The following is a 16,139-nucleotide window of genomic DNA, read 5'->3' on the forward strand; positions in this document are numbered from 1 at the left end:
CTTCATGGAGCCATACTGTCTGGTCATAATTGTGTATCAGGTTCACTCATGCTAATGAGAAAGGGATTCCAGATCTTCTCTGCATCTGTCTGCTTCTCACATGGCTGTGAAGAAGCCATCTGCAATTCTGACAATTTTATGTCCTTAGCCATAACTACTTGTCCTCTCTCTTGAATCTTAAGATCTTTTTGCCTTCCAGACACTTACGGTGTTTCTGTGCCATCCTCCTGTGTATTTTAGAGAGGTGGGGGTGAGGACTGCCATTGAAGCTAAACCTGAATTTTAATTTCAATCTTATTATTATTATTTTTTTTGAGACAGGGTCTCATTCTGTCACCTAGGCTGGTATGCAGTGGCACAATCACGGCTTACTGTAGCCTTGACCTCCTGGGCTCAAGGGATCCTCCTGCCTCATCCTCTTGAATAGCTGGGACCACAAGCATAGGCCACCATGCCTGGCTAATTGTTAACTTTTTTGTAGAGACGGGGGTCTTGTTATGTTTCCCAGGCTGGTCAATCATTTTTTTCTAGCCCTTTTAAAATTCAGGCATCCAAAGATTAAACTTGCTTAGAAGTGCAAGTGGCCCTAAATTGCTTTATCAACACCATCTCCAGGAAGTCTTCACAGACATGGGAACTAGCATCTTGTTCTCCAGGAGCTTCTCAACAGGTTTGCATTGTCAGGTTTCCATTTAAGTATCTCTTGCGTTCCCATCCATCACAAGTATATGATGGCACTGGTATCAGAACACTGCGTTCTTCCCGATTGTCATAAAACTGATGTACTTGCAGGCTTGCTTGAAAAGTTGTCAGTATAAATAAAATTAAATTCACATTTTGTGTAGTAGGGACTGATCCTGATAGATTGAGTATGAAACATTCAATACATCCTGGCACACAAATGGTAAATAACAGCAATATATTAATAAATACATAAATTACTTAAATATTTAAATAGCATGAAGGCCCATGGCAACTTGAGAGCTAGAAAATCTATACATAAATTAGCTGATTGTTTCAATGAGCATTTAGCATCCACCTACACGAATAAAGCAGAGATATCATTGTGATCCTAAAAAAAACTTTTTAAAGCAAATCAGATAGAAAGTATCTTTTTGGGTCTATTCCATTGTGTCTTTAAACGTTTTGCTTAATATCTTCCACTTTTCCTTCAATTTTTCATCCTGGGATCACAACCTGGAAAAGAATGCCAAAAGTCTATGTGGGGTGACATTGCAACAGCAAACTCTTCTTATTTCTCACAACACATGATCCTGGACAAGCGGGTTTTGGGGATTTCGTGCCAGAAGGCCCAGGCCTTCCTTATGTGGCCTGGAATTTGGCTGGTACCACACTTGCCAGAGGCTTTCTTGAGAGTTTTCTTAAAAGAATATCTGATTGTGTTACTTCCTTGCTGAAAACCCTTCAGTGGGTTTCAGGGCCCAGGGCTCCCAGAACAAGGTTCTGAATCCTGCAAGCTTGCAAGTCCTCCATGCTCTGCCTCCTGGCTACCTCTCTCTCTTCTTTGTTTCTCTTTAGGAGGCCAGAACCCAGGTCTGTTTTCTTTCCTGCAATATCCCTGTGGCCAGCACAGTGTCTTACATAACACAGGCACCAAATAAATATCTGTTAGTGAATAAATGTATGTTTCTGATTCTGGCAACTGGGTGCCGGCCACCCCATCCCCCTTTCCTCTCCAACGCAGCCCCCAATCATAACCCTGCACCCAGGTGTACTGAGAGTGCAGGTCTGGACTGGGCTTTGAGGGCCTGCTCACCTAACTGCAGGGCACAGATGCCCATTCGCTCCAAGATGAGCTATAGTAGCGGTCCTGGGCCTGCACGCTAAAGCTGGCATTTTTGCGGCAGATGACCGTGGCTGAGGTCTTGTCTGTGAAGATTCTATCTTTCTGAAAAAGAGAAGGAAAGCTGTGAAGGCCCCTTGGCAACATAGTCACAGGGTAAGCCGAGCCTATTTCTGCAACGCATACTCTCCCAAAACAAGTCCATCTTGGTCTTAAGACACTACGCTTACAATTCACAGGGGCGTGCATAGAACTTGAACCACCTACTGGCAGACACTCCACATATAGGTGCAGCTTTTGTACTTTGTAAGCCCTTGAGGGAGAAATCGTTTGACCCAGCTTTCATCTTTCTAGCACAGTTGCCTTGCCTCAAGGCCCCATGGCCAGTCACCCAGTCCTGAGCTGATGGTGAGAGAGAGACAGATTTGCTCTAGCCATCCCTGAGATATTCAGAAATACCATATCCTGATCATTTCATCAGAAAACTTGCCTTCAAATCCTGTCACTGCTACTTAATAACTGTGTAACTTCAGGAAAATATCTTAGGCTCTCTGTGTCTGTTTCCTCACTTATAAATAGGGATGACAATAATGCCTACTTCATAGAATTGTAGAAGTTCAAGGTAAAAATCATGTCAAACTCTTAGCAAGTCTTTAGCACATAGGAAGCACTCAATATCACCTATTAATCATACAGATCTTAAATAGGGAAAGTACTCACCAAGACATAAAATAATATTTAGATAAATATCTACTCCAGAATAGCCTCCCCACCTAATTTTTTTCCCAGAGAGCAACTAGCTCACTGAATTTCTACCACACGCTAAACGTTATGCTGAATTAGGGCTTTGTCCAGTGATTTTAAAAGTGGGGTCAAAGGAGTCTGGGGCTGTACAAAAGGGCCTCTGGAACCTTGCAGTAGGCAAAGGAATTCTGCTGTAAGGCGAGGAAGCTGGGAAGCCAATATCTTAGCCTCTGTAGGTGTAGATATTCTGTTTAATAAAATAATTTTATAATATCTGGAACTGCCAGGAGCTATCCATTTTGGGGGTAATATCTCTTGCCTGTTCTATCATTCACTACATGGACTCAGTTGAAACAGCAATTTTAGGCTTCTGAAGCCCAGGTCTCCTCTATCAGAACTGATTCTGAGTGCCAAGATCAATGACCAATATCAGAGGTGGTGGGGTGGTTAAGTGCATGGCCTTTCTGTCTGGCAGATTGAGTTTGTGTCCTGGTTTTGTCATTTCCTAGCTGGGTGACCTTGGGAAAGTCACTTAACCTCTTTGAGTCTTCAATCACTTGTGAAATGATGATAATACTACTGGCTACCAACCATCCTTTTCTTGGGGTTGGGCTACTGTCCAATGAGCACATAGTGAGGGCAGTGCTGCTAACACCTACACAAAATTCCTGCATCAGCTACAGCTTTGCTTTACCTTGCCACGGTTTCTGGACAAAAGGAAAACCTCTTTTCCACAGAAAAAGGGGGTAAAAAAACAAGAATAACACCAGCTGCCTTTGTCGGGTTAATTTTGTAGATTAAGTGAAATAAACATGGAAAGCCCTTGGCACAGTTCTAGACACATAGAAAAGTGCTAAAAAAAAGTAATTACGCATCACATAATAATATTTCAGTCAAAGAAGGCTCACATATATGATCAGTGGTCCTATATTGTTATAATATTGCATTTTTGCTGTATCTTTTCTATTTAGATATACAAACCATTGTGTTGTAATTGCCTGCAGTATTCAGTACAGGAACATGCTGTACAGGTTTGCAGCCTAGGAGCAACAGGCTAGACCATAAAGCCCAGATGTGTGGTAGGCTATAGCATCTAGGTTTGTGTGGGTACACCATATATGTTTGCACAATGATACAACTGCCTAACGATGAATTTCGCAGAACGTATCCCTTTTGTTAAGTGATACATGGATGTAGTTGTTATTATCATCATTCATCTTCTCACTTTATGGTGGGTGTCCATAAAACTGACCAAGGAATATACTGCACCTGAATCACTTCTTACCTTTTCTCTCTTGCTCTTGCCCTGGACCTGAATGCAGAATGTCAGGGAGAAGTAGGAATGTGGAGTACTCCAGGTGTCAGGGTACTCCCAGCTGACCTCCACCTGCCGAGAATTCTTTAATGGCTTCAGCTGCAAGTTCTTGGGTGGGTCGGGTTTGACTGTGGAAGAGGATAAACATGCTTTATTCTCCTAATAAGGCTTCGGAGTTCAGTGGTTTTGGCTTATGATCTCCTTTGCACCTTTGATCAGCTCTGAGTCTGCTGGATAGTTACTTCTGTGAGCACCTGGCTGGCACATGTGCGGCACCTCTGCTGCAGGTGCTCACACCGCTGCCTAGGGAAGGCAGTTGCTCTCAATGGCCACATCTCAGATCCACATTTATTGCAGGATCTGAGAGATGCTCAGAATCCTCATCACTGAACAATCAGATGGGACTGCACAGTGAGAAGACCTCTGCTTTAATGGTATGGGCCATGCACTGAAGGATCACCCTCTCTGTGCTCATCCCTCACTTTGCACTGAACATGGAACTGAGGTGAGCCTCTCCCTGGGGATGAGAAGATAGATTTTCTATTTACTGCCCTTTTTTTTTGTCTTTTCATAGCTTTTGGTGCTGACATGTCTTAGAGCAGTTATAGTCAATTGTCTCTATGCTCAATGTGCTTGTTTATTCCGTAAATACCGAGCACCCATTATGTTCCAGCCACGGGACTATGCATGAAGGATACAGCAGTGAGTTTCACAAAGACTCCTTCCTCAATTAGGTCTTCTAGATAAGAGGAGGGGGAGATATGCTGGGGTATGTGGTTGGGCTCTGTAGGCCTGGCGCTGCTCCACACAAAGATCACGGCTCCTAGCAAGTTCTTCGCAAATATGCTTCCCTCTGCTCTTAACACAACTGACATCTTTCCTTTTGGTGTCAGCTAAACGTCACTTCCTCAGAGAGGCCTTCCTTGGCCACCCTATGTGAACTAGATCCCACCCACCGAGTACAAACCCTCCATGAGTTTTGAAGCAAGTTCTCTGGTTCTGTTACACTTTATCATGCTGCCTGGTCCATGAATAAATAGTAAAGGAAATGACTTAGATAGGTGAAATCCCTATCTGCCAATTAAAAAAAATAGATGTCCATTTTGGAAGGGTTTAAATTCTAAGAAAGAAGTCCTTTTTCAAATGCTAAGGAAAGATTGGTTGGGAATAATTGCCACTAGTAGGGAAGCCCTGGTTCTGAATATGAATATTAGGCTTGATTAGGCTCTGGGATTCATCATGGAAACTATCTGGCAGCTGAATCAAAGTGCAGCAAAGAGCAGCTCTAGTGGAGTGGATCTGGATTAGAACTGCTAGCTGTAAGATCTGAGATCTGGGGCAAGTTGCTTACCTTTTCTAAGACTCAATTTAAATGCAGATAATAGTATCTACATCGTATTTTGTTTTTGGATGCAGAATAAAAGAGATAATGCTTATCAACCACCTACCCCAGTGCATGGGGCATTGTGAACATGTGACAAATGGTATCTTTCCTTATGGAGCACATATAATCATCCAACACTCACTGATGTCCCTGATGAAGAAGCTGCTGGTGTAGTTTTCATACTTGAGCTTGTGAATGGCATCCACCATGACCTCAATGGGCAGCCTCTCCTCAGCGGCTGGGCAGGCACTGTCCTCCTGGCACTCCACTGAGTACTCATACTCCTTATTGTCCCCTCTGACCCTCTCTGCAGAGAGTGTAGCGGCTCCACACGTCACCCCTTGGGGGTTAGAAGAGCTGAAGTCAAAGACAGAAATTAGCCTGTGTTACACATTAGGGAGAGTGATTGTAGCCAGTAAGGCAGGTAAGGCCTCAACTGTTGTCCAAGGACACAGTTTCTCCAACTGGGCTGATTTCTACCCAGAAGGTAAGAAACCGCCCTCCCCAGGAGAAAAAGGTTAGCTTCAAGAGCACTTACATGTCTCTGGACTAAATGAATATGGAAGTTTTTGTTTGTTTGTTTGTTTTAGATCTAGAATCCCTGATTATTAAACCCCCTTGTTAAAAACTTAAATTCATTTTTCCCATTTTAATTATAAAATCAATACACAAATCAATACACACTAATTATAAAAGTAAAGATGATAAAGATCCATATAAAGGAAAGAAGTATATGCCTCCTTCAGCCTTAACTGCTCTCCGCAGGTATAAGTATTAATAATAGCTTGTTGTATCCTTCCAGACCTTCCTTTTTCTTTTTCTTTCTTTCTCTCTCTCTCTCTCTTTTTTTTTTTTAAAGAGACAGGGTCTTGCTCTGTCACCCAGGCTGGAGTGCAGCGGTGGGATGAGACCTCACTGTAGCCTCAAACTCCTAGGCTCAAGTGATCCCCTCCCTCTGCCTCCCAAGTAGCTGGCACTACAGGTGTGTGCCACCACATCCACCTAATTTTTTTATTTTTAATATTTGCTGAGATGGGGTCTCACTATGTTGCCTAGGCTGGTCTTGAACTCCTGGCCTCAAGCAATCATTCTGCCTCAGCCTCCCAAAGAGTTAGGATTACAGGTATGAGCCACTGTGTCTGGCCAGAACTTTTTCAATGAATATTCAAGATAATTGTATATCCACATTATATATATATGCACATATATATATTATATATATATAACACATTATATATATAATCCGTGTTATATATATCTCCACATTATATATATCTACTATATATATTTTACCTATAAATATTCATATGGATTTTATTTTTATGAACTAGGATCAAATTGTATACATATGATTATGTAACTACCCTTTTCCCCTCTGAACATATTATGGGGAGCTCTCCATGACAAAACATATAGGTTGGGTTATCCATTTCAATGACTGCACATTAAACCAGAGTATAGTGTACCATGTTTTATTTAACCATTCCTCTGCTGATTATGTCTTTATGCACTTGGAGAAACATTTCTTTAGTAAGCATTTCCTTTTAAAGATGAAAAAGTGAGACCCCAATGCTTAATTTACTCAGTGAAATCATAGTAAACTCAGGATGGTCACCTGGGGTTTGCTTAGGTGATGATTAAAGTAAGTCACATGGGGGTTAACACATAGGTCTTGTATTTATGGAAATTGCTTTCTTAGGGAAAGTCCAAGTGCATTGGACCAACAGTGAACTTCAGATTAGTGGTGTCAGCAGAAGTAAAAGGAGTTGAAGTGGCCCTGGGAAAATTTCGGGAGGCCTCATCGAGTTCTGGAGTCTGCTTCAGGGCCCCTAAGATCTACACCCTGGAGCTCTTGTTTTTATTTTTGACTCCAGGTGCAATTTCAGCAAGTCATTTGTAGCTTTGAATTCTCCTTTTATCCCTTTCTTTGGTGCTATGAGCCATCAGGAAGCATGGCCAGGCAATTTGGATGAGTGGGTTCAAACACAGCAGAGACTATTCTCAGTTCCCAATAATATCCTGCCCTAACACATATATTTATTCAAGTGATTGGCTAAAATCTCCATGTTCTTTCTTCAATGTAGACAAGGAAGGGCGGTTGAAAAAATATGGGTTTGACTTTGTTTTTCCCTTTTTCATTAACTGATAGGTCACTGAGAGGTTGCCCTTAATTTCTTAATGAAATAGTTCTAGCAAAATGCTGAGAAACCAGAGCAGTTTCACTCACCCTCTGCTGCTTTTGACACTGAATGTCAGATCAGTACTGATTGTCGTCAGCCACCAGCAGGTGAAACGTCCAGAATAATTTTTGGCCTCGCATCTTAGAAAGGTCTTATTTTTGGGTTCTGGATTTGAAAAGAACAAAAATTCAATATTTAGGAGTCTTTTGCAGAAAGGTTTTGATTGTGATGAATCACAGGTCACCAGATGTACAGGGTGAAGTTCTTCCATGCGTTCCCTCTTGGGTAGCGCCATAAGGATTGGGAGGGTCTCCTAGTAGGGTGTTGATTCTGCAGAGTACACTACGTACCTAACATGCCCAGCAGAGGCATTCATTTTTTGAAGGCTATCACCCCAGTGCAGAGCGATACACTATTGGTTAATTTCCATTAGCCGTTAAATAATACCACCATTATTTAAAGAAAACATTAGGCTAAGCATTCAGATTGACCATGAAACTCCCTTAATATGAGATTTTGATGGTTGATAACCCAAAGGGTCCAGGAAAGCAAAGGAAAATGGAGGTTAACATCAATAAGAGACTTGATGTTAATTCATTAACTACATTTATCATGACTTGGCTTTTCACTTTGTTGTTGTTGTTGTTGTTTTTAACTCTTATGAGCGAAAGAGAAAATTGATACTATCCAAGGGCATAGAATTACCTTTCTGGTCCTTTAAAATATCAGTGGACCAAATTCCATCTTCCTTTTTGTGAAGGAGCAGGAGCGAATGGCTTAGAGCCTCGCCTCCTTTGTGACAGGTGTACTGGCCAGCATCTCCAAACTCTTTGACTTGGATGGTCAGGGTTTTGCCAGAGCCTAAGACCTCACCGCTCTGGTCCGAGGTCCAGGTGATACCATCTTCTTCAGGGGTGTCACAGGTGAGGACCACCATTTCTCCAGGGGCATCCGGGTACCAGTCCAATTCTACAACATAAACTGGAATGCACAGGAAGTAAAGAACCAGGCTGTAAGCTCCAGGAACTCTGGGACTGTGTTTTATTAACTCTTCGGGCATCCCCACTGCCTAAACACAACCTTGTTCACAACAAGTATTTGGCAAATGCTTGCTGAGATGATCTCAAGGCATTAGACCCTGCTTGGGCTCAAGGTCATGGAAAAGAGAAACAAAGAGTTTTATAGCTGCCATTGGCTCATTGACTGGAAGGCTGCCTTTAATAGTAACCTTTTATTATTTAGCAAATTGGAAACACCTTAATATACCAAAAACTGCAAACAGCACAAGACTCTTTGCCAAAGGTCTGGGGGAGAGAAAGTTTCAGCACAATTTCAGTTTCATAAAGAATATGGCAGGGTACAATATTTAGCAGAATAACATAGTGGTTAAAAGCTCAGGGTGTCGAGAACAACTAACCAAGACTGTAATCCTGTCTCCACTAACCAGCTGGGGGATTTGGAACAAGGTACTTAATTATCATGAGCCTCAGTTTCCTCATCTGTAAAATGATAATAATAACAGTATCTGCCATACATTTGACTGAGGATTAAATGAAAGAAAAAAAAAGCATGTAAAGTACTTAGCACAGTGTCTGCCACACAGTAAATTCTGTGTTAGTTATTGTTATTTATAGACTGAAGAGTCAGCCAGCTGTACAGAGAAACTCTCTTAACAATTTTCCATGGTTATTTAAGGATTTAGTTTCCTTTGTTTTAAATTACCAATGGAGATTTTCATTCTCTCTGTATTATTATTATTGTTTTTAGCTATCTTACACTCTTATGAAGCAATCCAGTAGATCTTAGTCTTCCCATTTAATGAAGACGGGTACTGAGGCCAAGGATCTAAGCGTGGTCACATCAAGCCAGAAGTACAAGGGCTACAGCGCAGACCTTTTGTCTCTTGGCTTTGCAAGGGATGCCTAATGCTGGTGTCTAAACTGGCCTTTGAGGAATGGTTTAGTATATTATTTCAGAGTGTGTCATAGCAAAGCTTCACTCATGTTTTTATCCATGCATAAATTATTAATTGAATAGAATTGTTTAATGTAGTAGCTCCCAAAGCATGATCGATGGAACACCATCAGCAGCATCACCTGGGAATGGATCAGAAATGCAAATTCTCAGCTGCTGAATCAGAAACCTTGGGGTGGATTCAGTCATTTGGTTTTTAAGCTCTCCAGATGATGTTGATGCCTACTCAAGTTTATTAGTCACAGTGGTTGAGAGCCTGGATTTTGGAGTGGCAGAGGCCTGGATTTAGAAGCAGCTCTAGCCCTTACTCCAGTCTTGTGGCCTTCGGCAAGACATTCAACTACTCTAAGCCTCAGTGTCATCATCTTTAAAATAAGAAAAATATTAGCCTTTGCTTTAGAAGGTCGATATGTGGATTCTATAAGCTCATTCACATAAGAGTTTAACACAGTGCCCTTACATGCTTTATAAATGGTGGTTCTTGTTATTGGCCTCCGGATATAAAGCATTGTAGAATATAAAGTCTTCACTTTACATCAATTGGATTATAAGGACTGAATGGATCACAAAAATAAGAGGTCAAAAGCATTTGGGGTCCAACTCTGGGGAAATGATTAGCTGTGCTGATGTAAAACCATGTGGCCCTTTTGACTTTTTCTAGTTTTTTTTGTCCCCCTGACACCTGAACAGCATGGTTACTTTCCTGTCCCAACTGAGGCTCGGAAGCCCTAGATGACATTTGCTCAACAGCAGGGAAAACAGCTGCAGGAGGAAAGCTGAAGAGGAGCATCAAGAACCTGGCACTTAGCCTCACTGCATCGTCTGCCCTCCTAAGTCACACCTCGGAGCGTTTCTTGCATTGATTTTCTGGAATTTCTGTGGTTTACCAAATCAGAAGTCACTAAGGGGTCAAATATGCCAGGGTCAAGTTTCCTGAGCTCACTAACAATCCCAGGGTTGGAAGGGATCTGCCATATACCCCTGGCTCAGGCCTTTGCCTTTACTCAAGACAGTGTCTAAATCTCTGAAACCCTCATGTAGAAGGGGTGGCTGGATTGCTGTCTTCCCAAAATTCTTGAGAAGAGAGGAGTGGTCCCAAATTTCTTTCAGGTACCCATTTCAAGATGGTGCTCTCCAGAATATCAAAAGATTATTTCTGATCATCACCTGAAACTTTTTCATCCTGAATGTATGTCCGTTTCCTCTTATTCAGCTCTCCAAAGACCCAGGAAAAAATTACTTCATGTCCTTGTAAAAACTTTTTCACAAATTTAAGTGCACCGGCTTTGAAGCAAGACAGAAATGGGATCAAGTCCCTGTTCTACCCTTACCAGGTTTGTGACATTGGGCAAGTTACTTAATCTCTCTGGCCTCAGTTTCCAGCATCTGTAAAATGGGATACAGACAGTCTCTACTTCATATGGCTCTTGTGAGAATTAAGTGAGACACTGCCCTCAATAAACATTAACTGTTATTTTATACAATTAAAGATAGTAATTGCCAACATCATGATGTTGGCTTCAATGATAAACATCTGAGGGTCTTTCAGGTACAGCCAATGATCAGAATGCACATTTACTGAGTGTGAGATCCTAGAAGGATGGGCAGAAACCCTTATTTTACCATTAACTATTCTATTAGTCTACTAATAATTTTTACTGATCATTGGGATAATAAAAAGTATCTCTTGAGTCATGAGAGATATTTTAAACAACCAAAATAGTAACACTAGCTGACATTTACTTTCACTTTACTATCCGTTGAGTTGTATTCTGCATTCATTAACCCATTGAATAACCCATGTGGTAGGCATCCACTTTGTAACATCCAGTTTACAGTTGAGGAAATTCAGGATCAGAGGTGACCCAGCTCAAAGTCACATAACCAATCATTGACAGACCTAGGGCTTGAACCCAAGTCAATGTGAGTCTGAATCCTATGCTCCCTCCAAAGTGCTTGGTCAGAGGTAAGTCATCACAGTGCCAACTGAGGGGGCAGTATCATGTGGTGGAATGAGAAATGAACACGGTTGTTATACTTTGCAAATCCTCCTCCACTTTGGAATTTTAATTGTGTGAAACAGCTGGTTTTTAGTAATACTAGAAAATATCATCTGTCTTTTCCTACCGTAGTGTACCAATGTCATCCAATGTGAAAACCAAACAATATAGATACCATCAAGGTGGAAAAGAGAGATATGGCATTGCATTTTCCCAGAGTGATGGCTTTCTCTAGAGGACCCAGTGCATGGTTGCCTATTTCAGTTTGATTTCCCACCAGTGGCTGCCCAGGAGTCCTGGCTTAGAAGTGGGGCCTCCACAGAGAATAATGAGAGGCTGGTTACCGTCTTTCTTCAGTTCCCATATGGCCATGAGGGGAGATGCCAGAAAAACCAGGGAAAACCAAGAGATGACCAGCTGCTGGTGATACATCTGTAAGAAGAGAGAGAAGCAGGGGGAAGAGAAGGAGGAAAAGAGAAGGAAGAGGAAGGAAAAAGAGAAGAAAGAATGTCAATAATTCTTGTTACCTTTGTGAACCATATACACATTCTAGCTACTTTTTTAAAAAAATAAAATCTTGATTCTCCCCTTTCTTCTCCATACTGTCAAGCAAATACTAAGTAAATTACAGGAGTTCTATGGCAGTCTCTGGGGGAAGAACATCACCAAATAGAGAACCGTAGGGTATTTGGGGCTCTGGAGCTGAAAGAGACCTAAGGCAAGCCATGTGATACAATCCTCTTATTTTTAAGATGAGAAACTTAAAGCTTAGAGAAGGAATGTGACTTTCTGGATCAACATCTAGCAGTTGTTTATTTAGTGCTTACTACATAAAGAGCACTGGGCTAGAAGCGGTTGAGAGAGAAAAAAAGGGCTTACCTGGATCCCGCTTCCTAGGAGCAAATACTTTTACTCAATAAATATTTATTAAGTCAGTGTGTTAAATGCCTCCCTGCCAGCTGGGGAGATGAGCCACACATCTGTATCACTGCAGCACAAGGCAGTGTGTGCTGGGACCCCCAGAGCTGAAGGACTTGGGTTAGGGACAGGAAAGGTAACACAGAGGCGAACTTTCAAGGTCTGGCAACGATCTGGTCACCAGTCCTTGCTGGAGGGGTTTAGCTTCTTTTGTTCTCCAAGTCCAAAGATTACTCTCTCCCACATAGAGAACCTAGTGCTTCTAAAATTTGAGTGACTGTCAGGATAACCTGGAAGCATTGCTACAACAGACAGCTGAGTCCCACCCCCAGAGTGTCTGATTCAGCAGGGATGAGGGCCTGAGAATATGCATTTCTAGAAAGTTTCCAGGTGAAGCAGATGCCGCTGGCGCTGAGACCACACCTTGAGAACCACTGGTTTAACCCATGTTCAGGGACCAGAATCTCTGCAAATCAAAGTGTTCATTGGGAAAAGACCACAACATATTGATATATCCACCATGAAATAATGAAATGCATAATTTTGTGTTAAATCAGCCACCATCTGATAGAGAAACCAGTCTAGGTTAGTATCCAGGGTTTATGAAAATCTTCAGATTGCAACAATTACATGCCACTTACAAATGAGGTAGAGATGATTATTGAAACATTCTGAAACAACTCCATTCACCTTGTAGAGCACCCATGGTCTGGAGGAACACGGATTCTGAAACCACTGTTTTACATTATATGAAGGGCAATGCTCAACTGTTTCAGCCAAATACCTTAAAAATGAGCATTCCTGGGTTGGGTGACTGAATATTGACAAATCACAGCTTTGTCAGAACTGCTGCTCACCCTAGGGGGACCTTGCTATGTACTTTATTCCCTTATAAAGTTTGTGAGTGGCAGAGACAGGACTAGAAGTCAAGTCTTCTTGGACACTGCTCAGTGCTGTCACCGCAGCATGAAGTTTTAGGGGCATGGCTATCACTCAGTCTAGGTTATGACTGTAGCAAAGTACTAGCTGGCACAGGGCACCAGCTGGTACATTCACAGGCTTGAAGTTAAACAGACACAGGCTTGAATTTTGGCCAAGTTACTCTCTGAGCTTCAGTCTCTTCATCTATAAAAAGGACATAATACTTATCTCAAAGGCTTGTTGGGAAAGGCAATAAGATAACGTATTATAGAAGGCAACCAATAACATATTATCTGGAACCTAGAGGAAGAGGTGAGGGAACAATTTGGTATTTCTGTGTTTCATAGATCATGGATAGTCAAAAAAGTCATTCCAGGCAGTAGGGAAATGCACACAGAGGTACCGCAATTACATGGGACTGTAAAACCCAGAGGCTGGCACACTGGAAGGGAAACAGTGGAGATTCCTGGTATCTCCTGGTGATTCCTTTATACCCAATTACGCTGAGGTTTTCCCACTAGCTGTGTGCCCAGCCCTTCCTCTGCATGCCTCAGATGCATTTGACAATCTCAGGTGAACTGTATTTCAGGGTCAAGGGAACCCTGGCCATGGTTCTAAGAAACAACTCCCATTTTAGTATCACCTACATTTGAAACCACAGAGCACTGTCCAGGAGAGGTGATGGTGACGGATCACCTCCTTTGGCTCTGGCCGATCAGCTGATACTAGGCAGCGCCATCCCTCAGCCCACATTTCCTCAGCATGGTCAGTTTGAGAGTCTTGAGGATTAAAACAAACTTTTGTGTGTGCAATTTCATAGGTTTTCTAAATTCTTGAAACCCTTGCATGAAGGACAAAGGGACCCCACGTTACATACTCCTACTTCCTGGAGTATGCTAAGGGCTTCCCAACACTGGTGCCAACATTAGCATGCCAATGACACTTGGGTGGGCATCTCTTTTTCAAGTTTTATTTTGTTTGTTACCTTTAATTAGAAAAGGGAGTTATTATTAAAAAACAAAAAGATATAGTCAGAGATGGCATGGGTGGCACATGCAAACAGCCCCAGTTTGAGGGCCAGGCAGACTTCTAGAACTGTCATCCCAGCTCTTCTACTTATTAGCTATGTGACTCTGGGTGAGTCACTTGGTCTCTTTAAGCCCCACACTCTTGATCTGTAAAATGGGCATGCTACTGTAGTAAGGAGTTACTAACATAATTCATGTAAAGTGTCATGGTGCCTAGATGAAGTCAGGACCCACTATTTGCTCCCCTCCTCCCATAGCATTTACTACAATGGCAACAATACAGTCTCTTCTTTACTGTTTGTCTTCTCTGCCACACTGAGTGAACTCTCTTATGCCGTGGATCATGTCTATCTTGTTTCACACTTTATCCCCAGAGTCCAGCATAGAGGGATTCCATGACTTATTAGTAGAATGAAGGAATGTACGGAAATCGTACAACTTCAGACTCCAGTAAAACAAACTCTAAGAGGTTACCCACATTCCATCTAGTATCTTGAAATTCCTTGTTTGAAAAAGTGGGTCATCACCTGGGGGTTAGTAATGCCTTTGTTAAAATGGCATTGTTGGTGCACACAATTTTACCTGGGCAAGTATCAGACGCCAGTACAGTAAAGGTTATTTTTTCCCCCTTCTCACAGATTTAAAAACTCTTCAGGAAGTAATAATAGCTTTTCATTTTTTAAGTGGGGCCAAAGTTAGTTAATCCACAAGGATGGGGAACCCAGCTATCAGTTTGGTTGATATCACAACTGACGATCAAGACCATCACAAATATGGGAGCAAGTCTGATTTGTAACACTGTTATAAGATATAATTATGAATTCAATTACTTTAAGGAATGCATGAAAGGCTTTTTTAAAAGTTTCAATAGTAAGGCAGGCACCACTCACTTTAGCTCTATACAATCCTTTCACTGACGGGCATTAATATTTAGGAATATACTTTTATACATCAATACATACCATTTCAAAATAAGATAAAACAAACATTTCCATAAAATATGCATACACACAGATCTTGCTATACAGTTATTATTAGTTGGCTTTTAAAATGGACACTGTACATCAGACCCCAAAGTACTAAGTTTTCACTAATGTTCCAGCATGTGACTCATCAGGGATGCTTCCAGGAATCCATCAACTCCCTGCTGCCAGGTGCTGGGGTAGCACACTAACGGTTTCTACACCTGGACAACTGCAGGCCCACAGTGAGGGGAGGGAGGAAGGGGCTTGGGAAGTGCTTACCTTGCTCTGGGCAGGATGTAGAGTCCAATGGCCCTGAAACAGATGTTGTTTCTTCTGCTGCTGTTGCTGCTACTGGAGCTTATATACTCTACTCCTTTCTGATGGAAACTTAAACTAGAAACTGACTTGTTGCAACATTATAAACAACTCTCAAAACCTTCTGGGGGAATTTCAAGAAGTTCCTTTTTTGTCTGTCTCTCTGTATGTGTATCAATAACGAGGAGACATCAAAATCCCAGGTAATGAACTAAGAGGAAATGACTTTTGGGTGGGGAAAAAGGAAGGAGATGGAGATGCTAATTTCTTTGGGTTTACATCATGGCCAAGGTGCTTAGAGACAACACTAGGCAGCCTCCCTGGGTTCCACAGTTCGAGGAAGAAGGAAGGCCAAGGGGCGGTCAGATGGGAGGCTGAGTTCTTGTCAGGATGGAGCAACTGTATGCCCAAGGGCTTAAAAGCAAAATCCTGGTTCTTCCCAAGTTGGAGAGGATGAGATAAAGGGCAAAGGGTTTAGTACATCTGGGGCACCTTCCTCCACATTAGTCCTTTAATTTCAGAAACATACTATTTGCCACCCATCTTGGCTCCATGCACCTCTGCCCACATTCCCCGAGTGGGAACACACGC

At 42.0% G+C, this 16,139-nt stretch overlaps 1 protein-coding gene, 1 long non-coding RNA gene and 1 other non-coding gene across 4 annotated transcripts; 2 read left to right on the forward strand and 1 right to left on the reverse strand.

The window, feature by feature from the left end:
- Nucleotides 1–426: 426 nt before the first annotated feature.
- On the reverse strand, nucleotides 427–15,606 carry IL12B (interleukin 12B). 2 transcript variants are annotated; one of them, NM_001112635.1, is given in 8 exon segments: nucleotides 1,188–1,197; nucleotides 1,778–1,909; nucleotides 3,834–3,991; nucleotides 5,390–5,604; nucleotides 7,475–7,592; nucleotides 8,133–8,408; nucleotides 11,746–11,833; nucleotides 15,513–15,520. In NM_001112635.1, coding segments are annotated over 6 exon segments (987 nt in total). In that variant the 5' UTR covers nucleotides 15,513–15,520; the 3' UTR covers nucleotides 1,188–1,197.
- On the forward strand, nucleotides 3,138–3,263 carry LOC116275155. The gene has a single exon (XR_004184112.1). It is a non-coding gene; the product is annotated as a U4atac minor spliceosomal RNA (small nuclear RNA).
- Nucleotides 4,004–11,853, forward strand: LOC116274979. Its single transcript, XR_004183867.1, has 3 exons — nucleotides 4,004–4,368; nucleotides 10,092–10,735; nucleotides 11,534–11,853. It is a non-coding gene; the product is annotated as an uncharacterized LOC116274979 (long non-coding RNA).
- Nucleotides 15,607–16,139: the final 533 nt, after the last annotated feature.

The sequence above is a fragment of the Papio anubis genome, chromosome 5, assembly GCF_008728515.1.
Source record: "Papio anubis isolate 15944 chromosome 5, Panubis1.0, whole genome shotgun sequence".
Taxonomy (NCBI): Eukaryota; Metazoa; Chordata; class Mammalia; order Primates; family Cercopithecidae; genus Papio; species Papio anubis.